The following is a 22,376-nucleotide window of genomic DNA, read 5'->3' on the forward strand; positions in this document are numbered from 1 at the left end:
AGTGCCTTGGTAAAAAGTCGAGTCTATATCTAAGGTTGGAATATTAACAAAAGTTTGATTCAATTCATTTATATCACCATGGTAATTAGAAATTGCCTTGGATTTGCCAATACCGATATCGTTTATAATCCTCCACTTGCCTTTCGTGTGTAACGCCGAATAATATTTGGATCAATAATATCGTAATTTTAAATGTATTTCTTGGCGTGCCGAATTCTTCATGAAGTTCAGGCGTTTTAAGTGGGCTAGGTCCCTGTTACGAATACAATTCCTAATAGTGGAAATAGTGGAATAGTGGAAACCAAGACTAAGTATCCGATTTCTTCATCTTACTCCGAATGGGGACTGCTGCATCATAGATACGTCCAATGTTATCTTGAAGAAAGCTACATTTCTCATCAGTAGATATAAGATCATATATCCCATTCAAATAGACTTCCTGAATCCTTTCATCTAAGGCGGAATAGTCAAAATTTTTCAAGTCGCGGTACGAAAACTTCTCCATTGTCTTTGACACAGTGAAATTGTAAGCCAGATAAATGAAATCATGTCTTGAGAAACAAGGGGTAAATATTTGGTTATAGAGCTAAATATAAGAAGTATTATTCACAAAGAACATATTCAAATGATTAACAGTTGACGAAAAATGAGTGGGGCTTCTAGAATTGGTAGGGGAGAGACCCAGTGCTAGCGTATTGTCCGTCAATTTGGAATCTATAGGATTATTGGAATTAAAGTCCCTAGCTGTAATAATATTATTTTATACCAACGTTATGGTCTCTAAGACGTTATGAATTTGATTCAAATCTATTGTATTCAAAATAGCAAAAATGTTTGCTAAATCAATATTTTGTCTACTGAAGATAGGAAAGCAGATATGTGTGCTGTTTCAGCAAATAAAGGGTTGCTGTTTTTGCAAACATTTTTGACAATAATTTTAACTAACAAAATAAGGCGTCTAAAATACAACAAGTAAAAGCGCGTTAAGTTAAGCTGGGCCCAATATTATCAACCCTCCACCATGGATCGCATTTCTCAAGTTCTTTGGACGGCTTCTCTTTATGAACATAAACTAAAAAAGGGTAATGGGAGGTCACAACATGAAATCTGCAAGGTTTTTTATATACTTGGATAAAAAATGCATCTTCTTGTGACTTAAGAAGTATATTCATGAGATCGGGAGCTATGACAGGGTTTGAACCGATTAGAACCATACTAAGTACATTCGTTGGAAGTCGAAGTAAAAAAATTCCAGCCACATCCGACAAGAAAGGCGCCCTCTAGTGGCTCAAGAAGTTTAATAAGCTTTATATGGGAGCTAATCAGGTTTTTGAGTGATTGCAAACATACTTAGTAATCTGTTGGAGGGAATAGGAAAATGACATCCTGTAAAAGTCATCCGATATAATTTATGGTGAATGACGGGATTAGTACACCCACGTACTACGGTGGAGGGTACAGGTTAGGTTAGGTTAAAGTGGCGGTCTGCCATAGTCAGACTCACTTAGACGTTTTCGACCATTGTGATACCAGCAGAAACAAGTAAAAGCGTGCTAAGTTCGGCCGGGCCGAATCTTATATACCCTCCACCATGGATCGCATTTGTAGAGTTGTTTTCCCGGCATCTCTTCTTAGGCTAAAAAGGATATAAGAAAAGAGTTGCTCTGCTATTAAAACGATATCAAGATATGGTCTGGTTCGGACCACAATTAAATTATATGTTGGAGACCTGTGTAAAATTTCAGCCAATTCGTATAAGAATTGCGCCCATTGGGGCTCACGAAGTAAAATAGAGAGAACGATTTATATGGGATCTGTATCGGGCTATAGACCGATTCAGAACATAATAAACACGTTCGTTGATGGTCATGAGAGGATCCGTCGCACAAAATTTCAGGCATATCGGATAATAATTGCGACCTCCAGGGGTCAAGAAGTCAAGATCCCAGATCGGTTTATATGGCAGCTATATCAGGTTATGAACCGATTTGAACCTTATTTGACACAGTTGTTGAAAGTAAAAATAAAATACGTCATGCAAAATTTCAGCCAAATCGGATAGGAATTGCGGCCTCTAGAAGCTCAAGAAGTCAAATCCCCAGATCTGTTTATATGGCAGCTATATCAGGTTATGGACCGATTTGAACCATACTTGGCACTGTTGTTGGATATCATAACAAAACACGTCGTGCAAAATTTCATTTCAATCGGATAAGAATTGCGCACTCTAGAGGCTCAAGAAGTCAAGACCCAAGATCGGTTTATATGGCAACTATATCAGGTTATGGACCGATTTGAACCATACTTGGCAGTGTTGTTGGATATCATAACAAAACACGTGCAAAATTTCATTCTAATCGGATAAGAATTGCGCACTCTAGAGGCTCAAGAAGTCAAGACCCTAGATCGGTTTATATGGCAGCTATATCAAAACTTGGACCGATATGGCCCATTTACAATACCAACCGACGTACACTAATAAGAAGTATTTTTGCAAAATTTCAAGCGGCTAGCTTTACTCCTTCGGAAGTTAGCGTGCTTTCGACAGACAGACGGACGGACAGACGGACGGACATGGCTAGATCGACATAAAATGTCACGACGATCAAAAATATATATACTTTATGGGGTCTCAGACGAATATTTCGAGTAGTTACAAACAGAATGACGAAATTAGTATACCCCCCATCTTATGGTGGAGGGTATAAAAAAGAAGAAAGATGACTTCTAGTTCCTACCGTTGAAACATACATATCGCTAGAAATAGCATAACAACTAGTGAATGTTCACAAACGCTAATTCAGACAGTGAAATTCAGTGGAACTCCTTCTGACTGTCAGTGCGAGATACACACACCGAAGGTGTTCTATAGTCTCTTCTTCTTCAATGTACTCACAGCTTTTGCAAAAGTCGTTACTGACGACTTTCAGTCTTTCAGCATGTTTTCCGACGAGACAGTGAAGGACACAATGACTGAGGCGTCTGTTCTAGCCATTGACAGCAAAGCTGTAGACCTTTTCAAGTCTAGTTTTGGAATGCTCACAGCTTTCTCTTTGTAACCATCTATCATTCGTTCTCATCCGCGCCCGATCTTGAAAACATATCTTACATGTCGCTAGAGGCTTCCCTGGGATATCTCTGTGGCCCGGCATCCACAAAGATGAAATTTGAACTGTTGAGGGATCTGCGACAGTCGAGGACGGTTATTGTGTTCTCCGGGGATTTAATGGTTGCCTGGCTGTCTGAAAAGATATTTATACCAATCGTCGTTATGACATTGTATCTTAGCCACTCCATCACTTCCTTAACTGCAAAGATATCCACTTGATACACACTGTAGTGATCGGGTAATCTTTTCGAGATGACGCGTTTTAGATCTTTAGAGTACACCCCGAAGCCCACCTGGTCGTCTAGTTTGGAACAATCCGTATAGAAGCCTATGTAACTTCTATTACCAGGATTACCGTAGTTCCAATTGGTTCTGTCTGGAATAGTGGTAAATTATTTTTTTTTTTTTATCAAAAAGCGGCTCAGGTATTGAGTATCAAGGATAACACAGCGTCCGTTACTCCCACATGACCTAAGTGAAAGCTCCTTTGGCCTCACGGCAGTGGTCGCAGAAATTTGTCTAGCCGCAATGTCCCGAGGCATTAGACGTAGCATTAAATTCAGTGCATCAGAAGGTGTCGTCCCAGTGCGGCTGTGATGCACAAACAAGCCATCCTTTGGATCCGGTTGAGTATTAAATAGTAGGTGGACTTTTGGACAACTGCAGTATATACCTAGAGTTGGATTTCTTGCCTTTTTCAAAATGTTGGATTTGAAGTTAAATTTCCTGTCCAGCAAGGCACCCAGGTATTTTGCGCTTTCTGTAACTAAAATATTCACTCCTCCCAAGCAGACTGGTACCACTGAAGGTAACTTGAATCTCTTGCTGAAAATAACTTCGTCTGTCGTTCACGGATTTACGCCAAGACCAGTTTCGGTAGACCACTTCGCTGTTGCTCGTAGACTTCCTCAAGTATATCTCTTAGATTGCTGGGAAACTTTCCCCTAACCAAAAATTGCAATGTCATCAGCTTACGCGACCACTTTTACGCCTTTTTCTTCCAGAGGCAATAATATATTGTTAATGGCTATATTCCACAGTAGAGGAGACAAGTTACCTCCTTGAGGTGTTCATCTGTTGACCCATATTTTTATATCCACAGATCAGTGGATCAGATCAGTTTCAGTGGACCAGCCTTTACTAAATGCATGCTGCTGCCGAGACAGGCGATCTTCAGAGATTTTTGCCCTAAGATATGTTCCTCAAGAGTCCTCAGCATAAAGGACATCTTCAGAGATTTTTGCCTTAAGATATGTTTCTCAAGAGTCCTCAGCATAAAGGACCACAGACTAATAGGACGAAAATTTTTCGCCTTCGTATGGTAGGTTTCTTCTGCTTTTGGAATGAAAATTACCGTCGTGTCCCTCCATCCCACAGTAATATATGACATTCTAATACAAGCAGAGTATATCTCCACAAGCTAGTCTATCAGACACAGCTTGTAATTCCACCGGTGATACATCATCAGGGCCTGGCGATTTAAAGGAGACAAACTTCTTATCGCCCAAAGGATTTTCGGCTCAGACACAATTTCCCTAATAGCCGCCGACGTATGCATACCAGTGACATCCTCTTCTGGCGCCACGTTGTCCGTTGGAGAGTTTCCCGGGAAATGTGTATCAACGAGTAATTCTAGTTTCTCCTCACTAGACATTGTCCATACATTTCTGTATATACCCCGCCGTAATGATCTCGAGGACAGAATCCTCCTTAGCCTAGAGGCCTCAGATGTATTCCCCACAGAGCCGAAGAATTATACCCAGGATTAGTTCTGAGCCTTTCTCAGCTCGCCCGTCTATTTTCTTAGCTCAGCCTTATAAATGTCCCAATGGGGTCCACCATGGTGGTCGCTGTTTGCCCCTTGTTTTGGCACTAGGGCATGCTGACACAACCGAGTCATTCAGGGCCTTCCTGATCCGCTTGACCACTATGTCTATATCCTCCGTAGTTTCCACTTTCTTTGCTTGACTAGAAGGGATAGTGATGCAGAATTTGTGCGGAAATTTCAAAATCCGCCTTCCTTTTGTTTAGCCGAGGGACCACTTATGCAGAATTTTCTCCAAGGCTGAAACTAAAATAATGATGATCAGAGAAACTGTGGTCATCCAACACATCCCAGTCACTAATTCTCCCACTTATATCTTCCGATGCAAAGATAATTTCTAGTACCTCCTGCCTGTTCCTGGTAATAAAGGTCGGTTTATCCCCTTCATTACAAATCGCCAGATTGCAACTTATAATATATTCAATAAGCAGCTCACCCTTTCGTTGACATCCGAACTTCCCTATACCTGGTGATGTGCATTAGCATCACTTCCTACAATGAGGCTATTCTTCCCTACAGAAGCCAGCGACTTAAGGTTTGAAGGCGGCATCTCTTAATCGTGTGCCGTATATTGGGAAGCCAGCCAGTAATGAGACTTGTTTATTTCAAGGTTGGCTACTACTAAATCTTCAATGGTAAGCGACGGAGGAAGAAAAGCATTTAGACGACTCTTTTCAAGAACACAGGCTCTGTGTCTCCCATTCCCCGCACCCTTGAGAAGTATAAATCCCGGCATTCTCAATCCACGAACCATTCCTCCACACGCCCATGGTTCCCCCTGCCATCAGGAGGACCATTACCGCCGCCGAAGCGGCCTTATAATGGTGGACATTTTTCCTTAGTTGCTTCTCTAACTGCTGCTGTCGAAGTACTTTCTGAGTTCCGTGCTTCCCCGCTGGCGCACATCTTGAGAATGTGCTGTCAAATCTGAATCGGAATCATTTCTCCATCGATCCTCACAGTCAGCTCGGCTATTTGGTGGCAGATATCTTCAGAGATATCTTTTGCAGCGAAATATGAGGCAAGTTCGTTGAGGTAGACTTTCAACCTATCGCAGATGTCAACAATGGGTGGGGGCTTGATGCCATGATCGCACAATCGTCTGCATATGATACGATCTCTATGCCGTCAGGAGGGGGTGAAATGAAGGATAGGTGGAGGTTAAACAGTGAACTCCCTGTTTCACTCTGCTTCGACTTTTTATCTCTAAATTCCACCCCCGGAAACCAGAGTAGTTCTGGTTCAATTACGTTCCGGCAGATGCCACCTCAACGCCTACAGAGAAAGGATTGATCCCGATTGTGACCAGGGCCCACACGATACACGTCAACTATTTAACTGCCCAGCCAGACCCACCCTACTCAGATGGGGTGCACCCCATCTTAGTCGCAGAGTTCCTGGATCTTGACACTCAACAGAATCAAGCAGACGAAAGATAGAACACAACAAACTGCTGCAACAACATCACTTGTATACAATGCAACAACAACGTTCTGTCCCTTGCTTGGATATTGTTGTTTGTTACGCAACAACAATAACTTCACTTGAATTATGTTTTTGTCACAGACAACGCGTAATCTCACACTCCACACAACGAACTTTTTCATTCGAAATATCAAAAATGTTTTGCTGAACAAAAAATACAAAACCTGCATTTCGGCTTATATCGATATTATACGAAAACAAGTAAAAAGGCGTTAAGTTCGGCCGGGCCGAACTTTGGATACCCACCACCTCGGGTATATATGTAAACCACCTTTCATCAAAATTCGGTGAAAATTTTATACCTTACGTCCCATATCAGTTATATCCAAATATGTTCCGATTTGGACCAAATACTAATAAGTACATTAGCTATATCTAAAAATAAACCGATCTGAACTATATACGACACGGATGTCGAAAAGCCTAACATAAGTTCTTGTGCCAAATTTCAGTGAAATCGGATTATAAATGCGCCTTTTATGGGGCCAAGATATTAAATCGAGATATCGGTCTACATGACAGCTATATCCAAATCGGGACCGATTTGAGCCAAGTTCCATAAAAATATGGGCCCAAAACCTTATGTCGAGAGATCGGTCTATATGGCAGCTATATTCAAATCTGGACCGATCTGGGCAAAATTAAGGAAGGACGTCGATGAACCTAACCAAACTCACTGTCTTTAATTTCAGCGGAATCGGACAATAAATGCGTCTTTTATGGCCCCAAAACCTAAAACCTAGATATTGGTCTATATGGCAGCTATATCTAAATCTGGACCGATCTGTGCGATATAGCAGAAGTATGTCAAGGGTCCCAATTTTCGGCGTCATCGGACAATAAATGAGCATTTTATGGGCCCAAAACCATAAATCAAGAAATCAGTCTATATGACAGCTATATCCAAATCTGAACCGATCTGGACCAAATTGAAGAAAGATGTCGAAGGGCCTAACACAACTCACTGTACCAAATTTCAGCAAAATCGGACAATAAATGTGCCTTTTATGGGACTAGCACCATAAATCGGAGGATCGGTCTATATGGCAGCTATATCCAAATCTGGACCGATCTGAGCCAAATTAACGATGAATGTCGATGGGCCTTACACAACTCACTGTCCCAAATTTCAGCGAAATCGGATAAAAAATGTGGCTTTTATGGGCCTTAGACCCTAAATCGGCGGATCGGTCTATATGCCAGCTATATCCAAATCTAGACCGATCTGAGCCAAATTGACGAAGGATGTCGAAGGGTCTAACACAACTCACTGCCCCAAATTTCAGCAAAATCGGATAATAAATGTGGCTTTTATGGGCCTAAGACCCTAAATCGGCGGATCGGTCTATATGGGGCTATATCAAGATATAGTCCGATATAGCCCATCTTCGAACTTAACCTGCTTATGGACAAAAAAAGAATCTGTGCAAAATTTCAGCTCAATATCTCTATTTTTAAAGACTGTAGCGTGATTTCAACAGACAGACGGACAGACGGACGGACATGTCTAGATCGTCTTAGATTTTTACGCTGATCAAGAATATATATACTTTATAGGGTCGGAAATGGATATTTCGATGTGTTGCAAACGGAATGACAAAATGAATATACCCCCATCCTTCGGTGGTGGGTATAAAAAGGCATAGAAAAGAAGGAAGAAGGCATATGGAATGTAAACAGCCGTTGAGATACGCATCTTCATTTGCCTACTGGTCAATATTTCATTGAAGAAACTTTTTTAAATCTGACTGCGCCAAAAAATTTTTGGTCTACCTGTATGTTTGCAATGCATGATTGCAACATGTTGTCCCTTCTTACTATCCGCAACAACAATCCATAATTCGTGTGGAGTAAAGTAGAACATCACCAGTTCAAAGGTATTTTAAGCAGTGAAATGCGGGATCATATTTACGATGATCCGTGCGTGTGCAATAAATGTGGTAATGACGCTACAGTCTTTACAAATAAAGATATTGGGCTGAAACTTGGCACATTTAATTTTTTACCATATCTTGATATTGCCCCCGTATAGACCGATCTTCTGATACGGCCCATAGAAGCCGAATTTATTACTTGATTTCGATGAAATTTGGCACAATACTTTATCTTAGATCCTCCGACCAAAATATGGTTTAAATGGGACAATGTCTTGATATAGCCCGCATGTAGACCGATCTGTCGATTTTCGATCTAAGGCCTAAAGAAGCCGCATTTATTATCCGATTTTGCTGAAATTTGACACAATGAGCTATGTAAGATCGGACCATATTTAAATATATCTGCCAATTTATCCGATCTACCGATTTATTGACTTTCACCCAGAACTTGCACGAAATTTAGTATCATATTTCCTTAAAGCTCTTATGGGTTCCTAAGTGGTGCAACGGATTTTGTCAAAATGTGATTAATGTATATACATGAGTTGGTCGGTGTCCAACGTTGAGCCCTGTCAAACTTAATTACTTTTCTCATTTCTTTCCAAAAAATCTTCTCTTTTATTTATTTCTCTTTCAATCAGCAGACAGTGTTTGGTATTTTCAGTCGATTTTTTCTATAAGTGTACAGTTGTGGTGTAAATGATAAATTGGCAGAACACAAAGCTGAATTTAAGAAAATCGGGGAAAACATAGCTTTAGCTCAATACATAAAATAGACTGCACTCAACATTGACTTGGCAAATGCAAATTTGCCCATGAACATTCCATTAAGGAACAGGGTGACTTTAAAGGTGTTTAAATCAGTGATGGGCAGTTCTTTACGGTAGCGTTAATGGCAAGTCACATGTATTCTTATGAACATGCATGAACATGCGCAGGGGTATATGCATTGTTTTTCTGTTTCTAAAAAAAAAATATTTTTGTTGATTAAACGCTTGGAAGATATAAAAAAGTATTTAAAATTCCTTGTTTTATGTTTACTTTAGCAAAACACTAATAATTCAGTAAAAAAAAAAAAGATTTTTTAAGTATGGGAAGAATTAAAAGTTCTTAAAGAGAGTATTTCACACTTACGGTCACATTTACATTTTGGGCATCGCTTGTGTAAACTTTTGACAACGAGAGAGTGAGAGAGATGATAATAAAGGGTGATTTTTTTGAGGTTAGGATTTTCATGCATTAGTATTTGACAGATCACGTGGGATTTCAGACATGGTGTCAAAGAGAAAGATGCTCAGTATGCTTTGAAATTTCATCATGAATAGACTTACTAACGAGCAACGCTTGCAAATCATTGAATTTTATTACCAAAATCAGTGTTCGGTTCGAAATGTGTTCATTCACCGTAACGTTGCGTCCAACAGCATCTTTGAAAAAATACGGTCCAATGATTCCACCAGCGTACAAACCACACCAAACAGTGCATTTTTCGGGATGCATGGGGAGTTCTTGAACGGCTTCTGGTTGCTCTTCACTTCAAATGCGGCAATTTTGCTTATTTACGTAGCCATTCAACCAGAAATGAGCCTCATCGCTGAACACATGAATGAACACATTTCGAACCGAACACTGATTTTGGTAATAAAATTCAATGATTTGCAAGCGTTGCTCGTTAGTAAGTCTATTCATGATGAAATGTCAAAGCATACTGAGCATCTTTCTCTTTGACACCATGTCTGAAATCCCACGTGATCTGTCAAATACTAATGCATGAAAATCCTAACCTCAAAAAAATCACCCTTTAAAAGATATATACATATACTCTTAAGGCCTTTTCATACAGCATAGAATAGAGATGTCGATGAAAACCAAAGTAGACAAAAATAATACAAAGCTACATTATTCCGTTGCAGTAGTTTAGAGAGTAAACATAGTTCTATGATACTTGTTTTAAGTATTTCGCTGCAATATTTTACATTTATTTATTTTTTCATCTGTTTATTAAATTCAGAATCCAGGCAGTCGAGCTTAAATGACTCAGAGTGCTAGTAACATAGGAAGGAGAGATGGTTGAATGAGTTCTGAAGAAAAGAAATTGCAAGTTTTTTCAGACAAATAAAGGGCACAGATATCTCACCACTCATCCGTCTGGTAGAACCGCAATTCAAAAGCCTGTCGACTGAAGTCTTCTAGTTGAGATCTCTAGCACAGTGATTATGCGAAATCACATACTCTATGTACCAATTAGACGTTTTCTGTAAAAGATCCCATCAATATTGCGATCGTTAGTTTGTACACAACAATACATGGTGAGAAAGAAGGATAACCAGATGGATTTAGGAAATTAAATCCGGAAGTTATGTTTTCATCTCTTTTCCTTTAGGTTGTTACAAAGATAAATTACTAAGCTATATAAATCTGTAGTAGAGTAGGGTATAAGATATCGCAATACATGAAGTCTTATGAAATTCGATTAACCCTAAACCAACAATTAAGATATTTCAAAATGAAGCAAAGATGCTCTAAGGTTGATTCGCACGATTTAAACACAAGGTTTAATATGCTATTAACATAGTTTTTATCATTATCTTTAGTAGTACATTACCGAGATTTTGTCTGCTGAATTTGCCAGTTTTTACTTCTTGCACCAAGATTGAGTGGTGTTCGTTCACCAAGTATATGAAATCCAGTGAATTTTAAAGTGGAAAAACGTACAATCACCATGTGAATACCGAGATTGGCTGAAGGTTTATATTGGGTTGCCCAAAAAGTAATTGTGGATTTTTAAAAGAAAGTAAATGCATTTTTAATAAAACTTAAAATGAACTTTAATCAAATATACTTTTTTTACACTTTTTTTCTAAAGCAAGCTAAAATTAACAGCTGATAACTGACAGAAAAAAAGAATGTAATTACAGAGTCACAAGATGTGAAAAAATTTGTCAACGCCGAATATATGAAAAATCCGCAACTAATTTTTGGGCAATTTGTTGCGAATTAAACTTTTTGATACAATTCAATATTTTTGAAATGATTTTAAATCGGTTGCTTAGTTCTAATTAAAAGTAGTTTTTATTACAAACATATCGGAGGGCGTACTTGTATTCAGTCTAGAGTTGACCGACGTATTGACAAAACGGATGCAATGTTTTGATTGGGTCTCATATACATACTGTAGATGGATACCCTCTTCGTCGCAGTTTGTTTGCGTTAATTTAAAAATGTTCTCTTTTAATTACATTTAGTGCAAATTGTACTGCATTCAATTGAATAGCAACGATTGCAATTTTGTCGTCCTTGGTGGCATTGCCTCGCAAATGCCAACAGTATTGCCATTATGTAAAGCAAAGGATTTTGTCCCCTTGCATTTGAGTTCTATAAGACGATACGGACGCTTCTGCTGAGATTTTCCGGCTAATGCTTCTGTTCTGCAGGAATAGTCAATCCTGTGTTCAACCGTTTCCTTAAGGCCGATGCTGAAGAGAAACTAAAATTTCATTAACTCGTCCTCTGAGTAAGGGAAAATAATTAAATATTTTTGTCTGTTTGCTATTTGTCCGATTCCCTTAGCCACTGCCGGCAATAAAATGTTGATGGGGGAAACAATGTGGATTTATAATTAATGAACTCACTTGGAATTATCAAAAGCATATTGTTGCAATTGTTTAAATGGTGTCTGCACAAACCCATCAAAAATTACTCGTTCAAATGTCTTCATTATCTCAATTTACCTTTTAACAGAAAAATACTTACATATATACTGAATCATTCTACATCATGTTGTTCGAATTCGGCTTTTTTCAGCAGTCTCCTTACAACTTTCAATATTCAATAGGTTTGGAGAGGAAAGCCAACTTGAAGGTTTATCCAGTTTTTTCTTGAAAAATTAGTAATAAAGGCGAATTTTACACCATACTGGGACGACTTAGCCCCAGTTGTCGAAATTAAAATTTGCTTTAATTTCAAATGAAGAATTACGACGAAAAACGGAAGATATAGTAAAAGTCATAGAAGAAGACATGATGAAAATTCTGCGAAAATATCTTAAGAAATGCACTGCATGGAAGTGAATATTTCGTGGAGATCGGCTTACAAATAAACAAATTATTGCTGTATTAGTCAAAATCGAACGAAAATATATATGGCAGCTCTAACTAATTCTTAACCGATTTCGATGAAATTTATCATTATTGTCAGGATTCATAAGAGAATCATGCCAAATTTCATGATGATCGCTTAACTTGTGACAACATTATCGCAATACTGAATAGTTAAGATTGTAAGAACATATATGTGCGAATTATTTTCAAATCTGGACCAAATGCTACCAATTTCAATAGGCTTGGCCTTCAGGACAAAAAAAGTGTCTATGTCAAATTTGAAGATGAACGGTAAAAAATTGAGATCTGTACCTTGTACACATATTAACTAAGATAGAAGGACAGATAGACCGACCGGCGGACATAGCTTAATCGAATCAGAAAGTGATTCTGAGAAGATTCGTTTCCTCATCTCTCTTCCTTTGGGTGTTACAAACATATTCATTAAGTTATAATAGTACATTTCTGGAAACAGAAGTTGTGAGTGGACTGTAGTGCTTCACAGAACCGCAACTGTTTAGCATTGAAAGTAGAGAAGAAAAAGAAAAAGAGGCAAGGTTTCAGTTCACTAAGCTGAAATGATTTATAAGCGTTTTTTTTTGCTTAACTCCTCCTATCGATGATGCTGCACAAGTGAAATTAGTTGACGCTAACCAGGGGAAAAAGACGCCCTTTTGGTTTAATAGAATATTTCAGCCATAAAGATGTTAGAGACAGAAAGAGAGATTGATTTGATTTGTTATTCGCATAACTTTTTGACTGAAGAAACGGCCGTGTCATATATTGCGACAAATGTTCAAAAGGGACTAGCCTGAGCCAAAATTAAAAAAAAAAAAATGGAGTGGGTTATCTTGTTATAAAAACTTTGAAAATCGGACCACAAATGCGAGTTTGGTGGCCCAAACATTTTAGGACCAAGGTGACTAACTTTGAAGTCCTTGTAATGTTCCCTTTTCTAGGGCTCTGAAAATGAACACATAATCTGTTTAACATCTCAGCCATAAACATTTTAAATTTCGTGGAGAAATCAATCCTTTGGGAGTCGTTTAACATGAGAGGCTTTAAAAAAAAAAGATAATGAGGTTACTTTATAAGATTTATCGCTGAACCTCATTTTAAAATAGCCTGTTTATATTTATATACATGGCCTTAAGAAATGAGTTTTTCGTTTGGAAAAATATATGAACCTAAGCACACGACATGGAAAAGAATTAAGGATTTTGTAAGTAGCACGGAATTCCTAACTTAGATTTTTTTTCGAGGTTACTGTTTTTGAATTTAGAGTGCACAACAAGCCAATTACTTACTTAGGTGTATGTCCATTGTGACTTGGGGCGGATTAATATCTGCACCCTCCTTTCAACCTTACCTAACCTAAGCACACGACACAGTTTGAAAGGGTACATTAAACTTTTCTTAACAAAATATGTGGCGACAACACTAACTAGACGAATATATGGGTTTGGGGAAAAGGTCTTATTTCTGAGGAATGCTTATTAAAATCTCAATTTTATCTTAACCATAACCATTCTGAATACGTAATGTTGTATGTATGTCTTTTTTCTTCAACTCCACAGTTAATGCTCGGACACTGCCTCATCCCCGGCACAATAATGGGGCCAACATCATGGATCACCGGGCGCGCGATGATCAAATGTTAATTAACAAGGCTGTTTATATTCCGTCCCCATCGCCAGCACCCCCTCCGGATGGCTCATACTACAACATGAACAGTGACAGGTATCTCTCCTATCCGCCAATGGTAAGTAGTTTACTATTTTTTTGTAAATTGCTTCAGAAATGCAGCAGACAGTAAAGCGTGTAATGACCTCGACTTTACAAAACCATTGACACTTCAATGAAAAAGATTGTATTCGTCTCCACCCCAGTCTCCCTCTCTCTCTCTCCTAATGAAGCACTACGATTGTTGTTTACAGCGCTCTTGAATATACTTGTCCATAACGGGAGGGGCATGAAGCATGAGAGGATATCTCGTTTCCTTCAACAGCAGCAAAACTATGCAAATTAATTATGAACATTTCTCAATGAAATTAATTTTCATTTTAAACTTTTCACTCAATGGTTGTGGTGGCAACAAATTTCAAACTGTGCCAGCAGAGTGCGTTGCAGCCACCCTACTCGGCATCCGTTTCCCAATGCCATTGCCATTCATTGCATAGTGTAGCACAAAAGCAACAGTTCCACAAACCAACCAACGAACCAGCACTCAGTTCAATAACAAGCGTTGTGCGACGTAGCATTGCGCCATTGCACAAACAGCCACCAACGCCCAGCTGCAGCGAAAGTAGCGCCATTTCAAGTTAAAATTAATAAAATTATACAAAGAAAGCGGAATTTAATTTATGCCAAAACTTTGCAATAGTTCACCCTCATTACGTGGCATGAAGCTCAAGCTGTTTCTGTTCCGCTGAATCGGCAGCTTCAATTGTAACGTCCGCCCAAGAACACTTCCTCCTGGAGAAGGCGCGCAAGGCAGAGGCAGTTGCATCACAACATCAAAACGAAGTGGAAGCAGAAGGAAAAAAATAAGCAATTTTTAAATGAGCTCCACACTCAAGCGCAGAGAAAAAAAGCTTGGTTAACTAATTGCACGATATTATCCCAACCATGATTAACAATAAATAAAATAACAACGAACATCGACTACCCAGACCCAATGTTGGGCATTCCATCGTAAGGGTGGGGCGAGGAGTGTTGGGTCTGTATGTGGTTTAATGGTGAGTCCTTCGAGATAATAAAATCAAACTGTTGAAAATGTTTGTGCGCGGGAAATTGTGATGAGCTTCAAAGTTTTTATGGCCTTTTTGTGTGTTCTGTAGCTGCTCTAGTTGGGGATGGTTGATTCTGGCAGTCAATGATGCCGAAACTTTTGTTTGAGGATGTTTTTTCCACTTCAATTTGGATGATTTTAATTTGCACGAGTTCTGTAATTGGATTCGTTTTTCATTCGATAGAAAAGTACTTTATGTCCCGCTTTTATATTTTTTTTTTTACTTAGCAACGCCAACAATTAACGACTAGTACCACCGCGCATCATTGGAAATAGCCAATGTTCACCGATGACTTTCATTTGTGTGCAAGTGTGAAACTGATGAAATTTAGAGAAATTACAAAAACTGCAGACGTTAGGCACATGCAAATGAGTATCGCAACAAATGTCCGTACAATGAAGGCTCGATTTGGTGAATTGTTCGTACGTTAATGGCTATTAGCTGCAAAGCAAATTATGCGTCTCATTGGCTTCGTGTATGAATGGTCAAATCTGTTAGTTGCCATGACAATGAAAACAACAACTTCAAACAAAAGCGAATAAACGACTAGCAATACAAAACAAGTAAAAATATAGTAAGTTCGGCCATGCCGAACTAATATCCACCACTTCGGATCTCGAATAAATATAAGCGACAACTAATAGAAACAACAAATTTCAACAAAATCGGGAGGTCGGTTTATATTGGGGCTATATCCATATATGATCCGATCTGACCCTAACAGAGCTCACAGTGCCCAAGTTCAGAGAAATCGTGTTTTTAATGCGAGGCCTGAATCTGGCGGTCGGTATATATTGACTGTAGCGTGGTTACAACTGAAAGGTAGACAGATACACGAATTTCATGTTTTGGTATAATCCACCGTAAAGAAAACAAGGTCACTAAATAGTGCAATAAAATAATAGTAGCCCACCCAAGTACGCTTCGTTATCTCCTATCTTATAAGGTTAGGTTAGGTTTATATGGCAGTCATCTGACTCACTTAGACGTTTTCGTTCATTGTGATACCACAGGGACAGAAGAGGAAAATGCTTTCTAGTTCCTGCAGTTGAACCATCCAGATCGCTTAAAAAAGCCCAACAACTTGCGATGTTCCAATACGCAGTATATAGGTTAGAAGGTTTCTGCACAATCTTGCAAAAAGTTACCCTCAGAAAAAATAAATAGTAAAATCGGCAACAAAAATTTTATGTTACAATAGAAGGTCCGCTGGAAATGGGACAGCAGTAATTTTTTTGCTAAAACAGCAAAAAAAAATTTTTCCTGATCTTCTTTCATGTTTTAATGCCACGTTTGTACTCTATTGTTTGAATCATTTTATGTGAAACCGAGATTGGCAAAACATGTCACGTTGGGAAGGACTGCCCTTAAGATACTTGTCCCAAAAATTGAATATAAAATCGTACTGTACTGTACTCTCAAACATATTGAATTTGAACCGCATTTTGCAACAATTTGTTTGTGTGTCCGTTAAGGCTTTTTGGATTTAGTCCCACTGAATCTTCAATCCATATTTTAATTATAGGTTCGTATTCTACCTCTAAAACCCTCGCAATTGAGTGCCGCTTTGTCATGATTGGAGATTTAAGAGGTTGGAACACTCCAAATCCTTGATGCCATATTTCTATGTCAGACTCGTTATACCTTCCATATTGCCATTATCGCGTCTTGCTTTGCTTTACCCCTTACAAACCCAAAACTGACATACTCTCTTTCGGGTAATTAGGGGAAAGGCGGCCTCCCACATAACCAGTTATTTCATCAGTGAATCATTCTTAACCGCAAGGTTAGGTTAGATTAGGTTGAATGGGTTGCACACTAAAGGTGAATTCACTCGGAGGCCAGTTTGGCCCATTGTGATACCCTAGAAAGAAAGGGAAGAAAAGGAACATGCGAGACCTTGGACTAAAGGTTATTATCTTCTTCTTCTTATATATAAAAATCAATTTGCGTTTGTTTGTGTGTTCCTTATAGACTCAGAAACGGCTGAACCGATTTTCTTGAAATTTTCACTGATGGTGCATAATGACCCCATGATGAAAAAAGAGTACTAAATTTTTTGATATCTGAAGGGGGTGGACCCTCCCCCTTACCCTAATTTTCAGAAAAGACAGATCTCGAAGATGGATGGTGCAATTTAAGCGAAATTGTGTGCTCTTATGTAGTACCCTAAAAATAAATATTTGGTATAAAAATTTCGGATGGGGTACCTAGGGGGGCCGCCCCACCCCAAAAAATATAATTAGACCAATCACGACAATATGAAACTCAAATGAAAAGTATAGAGGATAAGAAAATGTATCTGATATCCAATTGTCGTACCAAGTGGTAGGGGGACCACCCAACCTCCAAAACACCCCTAAATCGGATATATATAGCGACCATGGCAATATGGGACTCAAATGAAAGGTATTTGCGAGTAGAATACGAATCTAATATCCAAATGTGGAACCACGTTTGTGGGGGTCACCCTTTTCCACAAAACACCCCCCAAACAGGACTTATTTACTGACCATGGAAATATGGGGCTTAACAAAAGGTATTTGAGTGTAGAATACGAATCTGATATCCAAACATGGGACCAAATGTTTGGGGACGCCTCTCCCAAAAAACATCCCAAAGGGGACAAATTTACGACCATAGCAACATATGGCTCAAATGAATGGTCTTTGGGAGTAAAGCTCGAATTTGATATCAATATTCGGGAAAAGTGTCTATGGGGCCACCCCACCCCCACAACACCACCCAAATAGGGAGTATTTGCTGACTATTGCAATATGAGGCTCAAATAAGCTGGTTTTTAGAGTAACAGACGAATCTGACATATATTTTCAAGGCAAACTCACTGAGTGGCCGCCCATCCCCCAAAACACCCCCAAGCCGGTCATGTTTGCTGACTATCCCACCACCATAAAAACCCTCAAATAGGACGTATTTGCTCACCAAGGCAATTTGGGCCTTAAAGAGAGTGGAACTAAATATGGACAGATTTTAGAGCTAATACCCAAAACTGGACATATTTGCTGACTTTTGCAATAAGGAGTTCAAATTAGATTAGAAAACGAATTTGATACCCAATTTTGAGGTCAATGGCAATATGGGGTTCAAATAATTGATATATAGATATATGAGAATAGAGCACTTTGTTGATATATTTTCAAGGCTTAGTATTTGGGGGACCACCCCAAACCCCAAGACACCCCTAAATCGGTCATATTTACCGATTATGTCAATGTGGGGCTTAAATGAAAGGAGTTGGGAGTAGAACATGAATTGATACCCATTTTCGGGACCAATTTTCTGGGGGTCAACCCCTTTCCCAAAATATTCCACAAACAGCAATTTTTACTGACCATCGCAATACGGAGCTCAAATAAAGGTATTTGGGAGTAGAATACGAATTTGATATCAAAATGTAGGACCATGTATATAGGGCATCACCCCTTTACCAAAACACCGCCCAAAGGGTAAAAATGTTTCGACCATGCCAATATGTGGCTCGAATGAAAGGTATTTAAGATTAGAAAACGAATTTGATAACAAATTTTGGGGCCATGTGTTTGGGGGACGCCTCATCATGTAAACTCCCCTTAAAACAATGACAATATGGGGTTTAAACAAATGGTATTTGAGAGAAAAGCACGATGCTGATATTTTTTCAGGGCTAAGTGTCTGGGGGACACCTCACCCCCGAAAACACCCCTAAATAAGACATCATGGGCTGAATTAAAGTATTTTAAGAATGGAGTACACCTTACATCCAAACTTAAATTCGCAGACCAATAAAGATCATATGGGAATCAGATAAAGGCACTTATGTAATTAAACTGTTAGTCAAGCGATATATCATTTTCGTAGCATGGTATTTCACAAAAAGCTTTTCATTTGTCGGAAATAAATATTCAAAGTCAAATTTTGCTCCATATAAAGTAAAAGAAGGCGCAGTATACATATATACATATATATTCGTCCGATTTTGAGTAATTTGCAATAATGTTGTCATTTGTCAACCGGCTGTAATGAAAATTGGCATATATGACTGTTGACATTTTTGTTAAATTTAATAAAAACCGGTTTAGATTGATTTTTAACATCCATATACATCGCCCTATATACTTATAGAGCCATAGTTATTACAATTTGAATATATTTGCTCTAAATTTGATACGGATACTATAACCCATCTTCAGAGTTAAATAACCATGGTTCAGAGTTAACCCATGGCTCAGAGTTAAATATAGTTCCCAATTGGCACTTATATAGTAGGTGTAGGGTATTATATATTGTAGTTAGCACCACCGGAATTTTGTCTTTCATTTCCTGGGCTTTTGTTGAGTGTAATGAACCAATGCTCTACTTATCTGGAATCATTTTATGCTTATATTACATGAAACGAAAAATTTCAAAAATTCTGTTATTGAAAAAATTAAAAAAAACATGACGCTACTTGCAGAAAATTTCCTCCTATAGCATCTTGAAGCTGGAGCATAGACCACATTTAGAACTAATTAAGTTGCACCATTAAATTACAGCAAATAATACTTGTAACTGCATTAAACCGTTCATGCTTTATGCGAGTTCAAATGCGTATATGGCAAAGTAAAAGAAGTCCATCTATAGCATTTGCCCCTAGACTACATTTAAAGCCACTCAACTGCATCTGGTGTATTTGCCAGGGGGCGTTTCCGAAGCAGCTTTCTTCTCGCTTGTTCTGGTAGAATGCTTCCGTGCCAGCAACTACTTCTTTGTCTTTGTTGTTTTGCCGGAAATCTTTGTCTAATCCTGACACACTCTCTAGAAAGCACCGTGTTTTCTGCCACTGACACTTCACTCAAATTATAATGGTTAACAAATCTTCTAGGCTCCTTGAAAGTGTGCAGTCCCATAATCGGCAAGAGAAATGAAGAACTTTCGACTTTTGCAACTTTCAAAGCTAACAAGACTAATTAACATGACAAAGTCACGCAACTGTAGTGATTGCTGCGAATGTGTGTACTGAGGTGCTGCTGGCAAACTAATGGAGACAAACTAAAATGAGGCAGACTGATGTTAGTGCTTGGCAGCGCTATGACAAACGATACAACTGTGGCGTGTTAATACCTTGGCACGGTTATAACAATTATAGTGCATTTTTTAAGTATTATATTTAATGCTATGCCTTGCTATTGTATTTGAAGAATTAATTCCTTGTTATTTAATTGATATTATTATCCTGCACGTTGTGACCGAAAAAAATCATTTCATGGAAGATATACTAAAATCAAGGCATTGATAAGTATGAAATTATAAATCTTTAAATTTTTTTTTTTTTGGCGTCCCTTGGCAGCTGGTTTTGAAAGCAAGTGCTGGCACACATGCCGGGCTTAATCGTGATCAAAGCATCTCCAAATACACTTTTATTTATTTCTAGTTATATTCATATGAACATTTCATCTTTTTGAAATTGAAAGAAATAATTCCCCTGCAATATTGTTGCTTCCTGGCAAATAATTCAAAAATTTGGTTTTTATACCCTCCAAAATTGGGGGTATACTAATTTCGTCGTTCTGTTTGTAAGACCTCGAAATATTCGTTTAATACCCCATAATGTATATATAATCTCGATTGTCATGACATTTTAAGTCGATCTAGCCATGTCCGTCTGTCTGTGTGTCGAAAGCACGATAACTTTCGAAGAAGTAAACCAAAGCGCTTGAAATTTTGCACTAATAATTTTAATTAGTGTCGGTCGATTGGAATTGTAAAAGGGCCAAATCGGTCCATGTTTTGATATAGCTTTCATATAAACCGATCTTGGGTCTTGACTTCTTGACCCTCTAGAGGGCACAATTGAACATCTAGAGGGCACAATTGACCCTCTAGAGGGCACAATTGACCCTCTAGAGGGCACAATTCTTATCCGATTTGGCTGCACGTTGATGCCACTTCCAACAACTGTGCTAAGTATGGTTCATAACTTGGTATAGCTGCCATATAAACTGATCTGGGATCTTGACTTCTTGAGCCTCTAGGGGGCGCAATTTTCATCATATTTGGCAGAAATTTTGTACAACGACTCCACTCATAACCTTTAACAAATGTGTTCAATATGGTATGAATCGATCTATAGCTTGATACAGCTTCCATATAAACCGATCTCCCAATTTTGTTTCTTGAGCCCCTACAAGGCGCAATTCTTATCCGAATGGACTGAAATATTACACAACGACTTTAATAATGTTCATCATTCAATTGATTTATAGTCCGAATCTGACCATAACTTGATATAGCTCCAATAGCATAACAGCCCTTATTCATTATTCTTTATTTGCCTAAAAGAGATACTGCGCAAGGAACTCGACAAATGCTACCCATGGTGGACCCATTACAGCTTTTTCGAAATATGGTCTGATTTGGACCAAATTCGATACGGATATTGTGTGATCTAATAAGAACAAGTCATTGTTCAATTTTGCAGAACAAAATATTGGTCTTTTTGGTAGCTATATCCAAATATAGACCGATCTGAACCATTTACGACACGGATGTCGAAAAGCCTAACATAAGTCACTGCGTCAAATTTATGCGAAATCGGACAATCGTATAAATACGCCTTTAATGGGCCCAAAACCTTTAATCGAGAGATCAGTCTATATGGCAGCTATATCTAAATCTGAACCGATCTAGGCCAAATTGAAGAAGGATGTCGAAGGCCCTAACACAACTCACTGTCCCAAATTTCGGCGCACGCGGGCACATAAACAGCGCATACAGCAAATGCAGAAAGCTGTCGAAGAGCCTAACACAACTCACTGTCCCAAATTTCGGCGAAATCGGACAATAAATGCACTTTTCATGGGCCCAAAACCTTATATCGAGAGATCGGTCTATATATCAGCTATTTCCAAATCTGGACCGCTCTGAGCCAAATTGAAGAAGGATGTTGAAGGGCCTAACACAATTCACTGTCCCAAATTTCTGCGACATAGGACAATAAATCCGACTTTTATGGGCCCTAGACCTTAAATCAAGAAATCGGCCTATATGGCAGCTATTTCCAAATCTGGACCGATCTGTGCCACATTGCAGAAGTATATTGAGGGGCTTATCTTAACTCAATGTCCCAAATTTCGGCGCACTCGGGCAATAAATGCGCCTTTTATGGGCCCAGAACCTTAAATAGAGAGATCGGTCTATATGACAGTTATA

The 22,376-nt window shown here is 38.6% G+C and overlaps 1 protein-coding gene across 3 annotated transcripts in view; it reads left to right on the plus strand.

Annotated features, from left to right (window-relative positions):
• LOC106088805 (nephrin) overlaps nucleotides 1-22,376 on the plus strand; it is a 645,485-nt gene that overhangs the window by 551,969 nt on the left and 71,140 nt on the right. For all 3 annotated transcript variants that reach the window (XM_059368456.1, XM_059368454.1, XM_059368455.1), the window contains one exon: nucleotides 13,974-14,158. In XM_059368456.1, the coding sequence (XP_059224439.1) occupies nucleotides 13,974-14,158 (185 nt within the window). The remainder of the gene's footprint in view (nucleotides 1-13,973; nucleotides 14,159-22,376) is intronic.

This window comes from Stomoxys calcitrans, chromosome 5, assembly GCF_963082655.1.
Source record: "Stomoxys calcitrans chromosome 5, idStoCalc2.1, whole genome shotgun sequence".
In the NCBI taxonomy this organism is placed as follows: Eukaryota; Metazoa; Arthropoda; class Insecta; order Diptera; family Muscidae; genus Stomoxys; species Stomoxys calcitrans.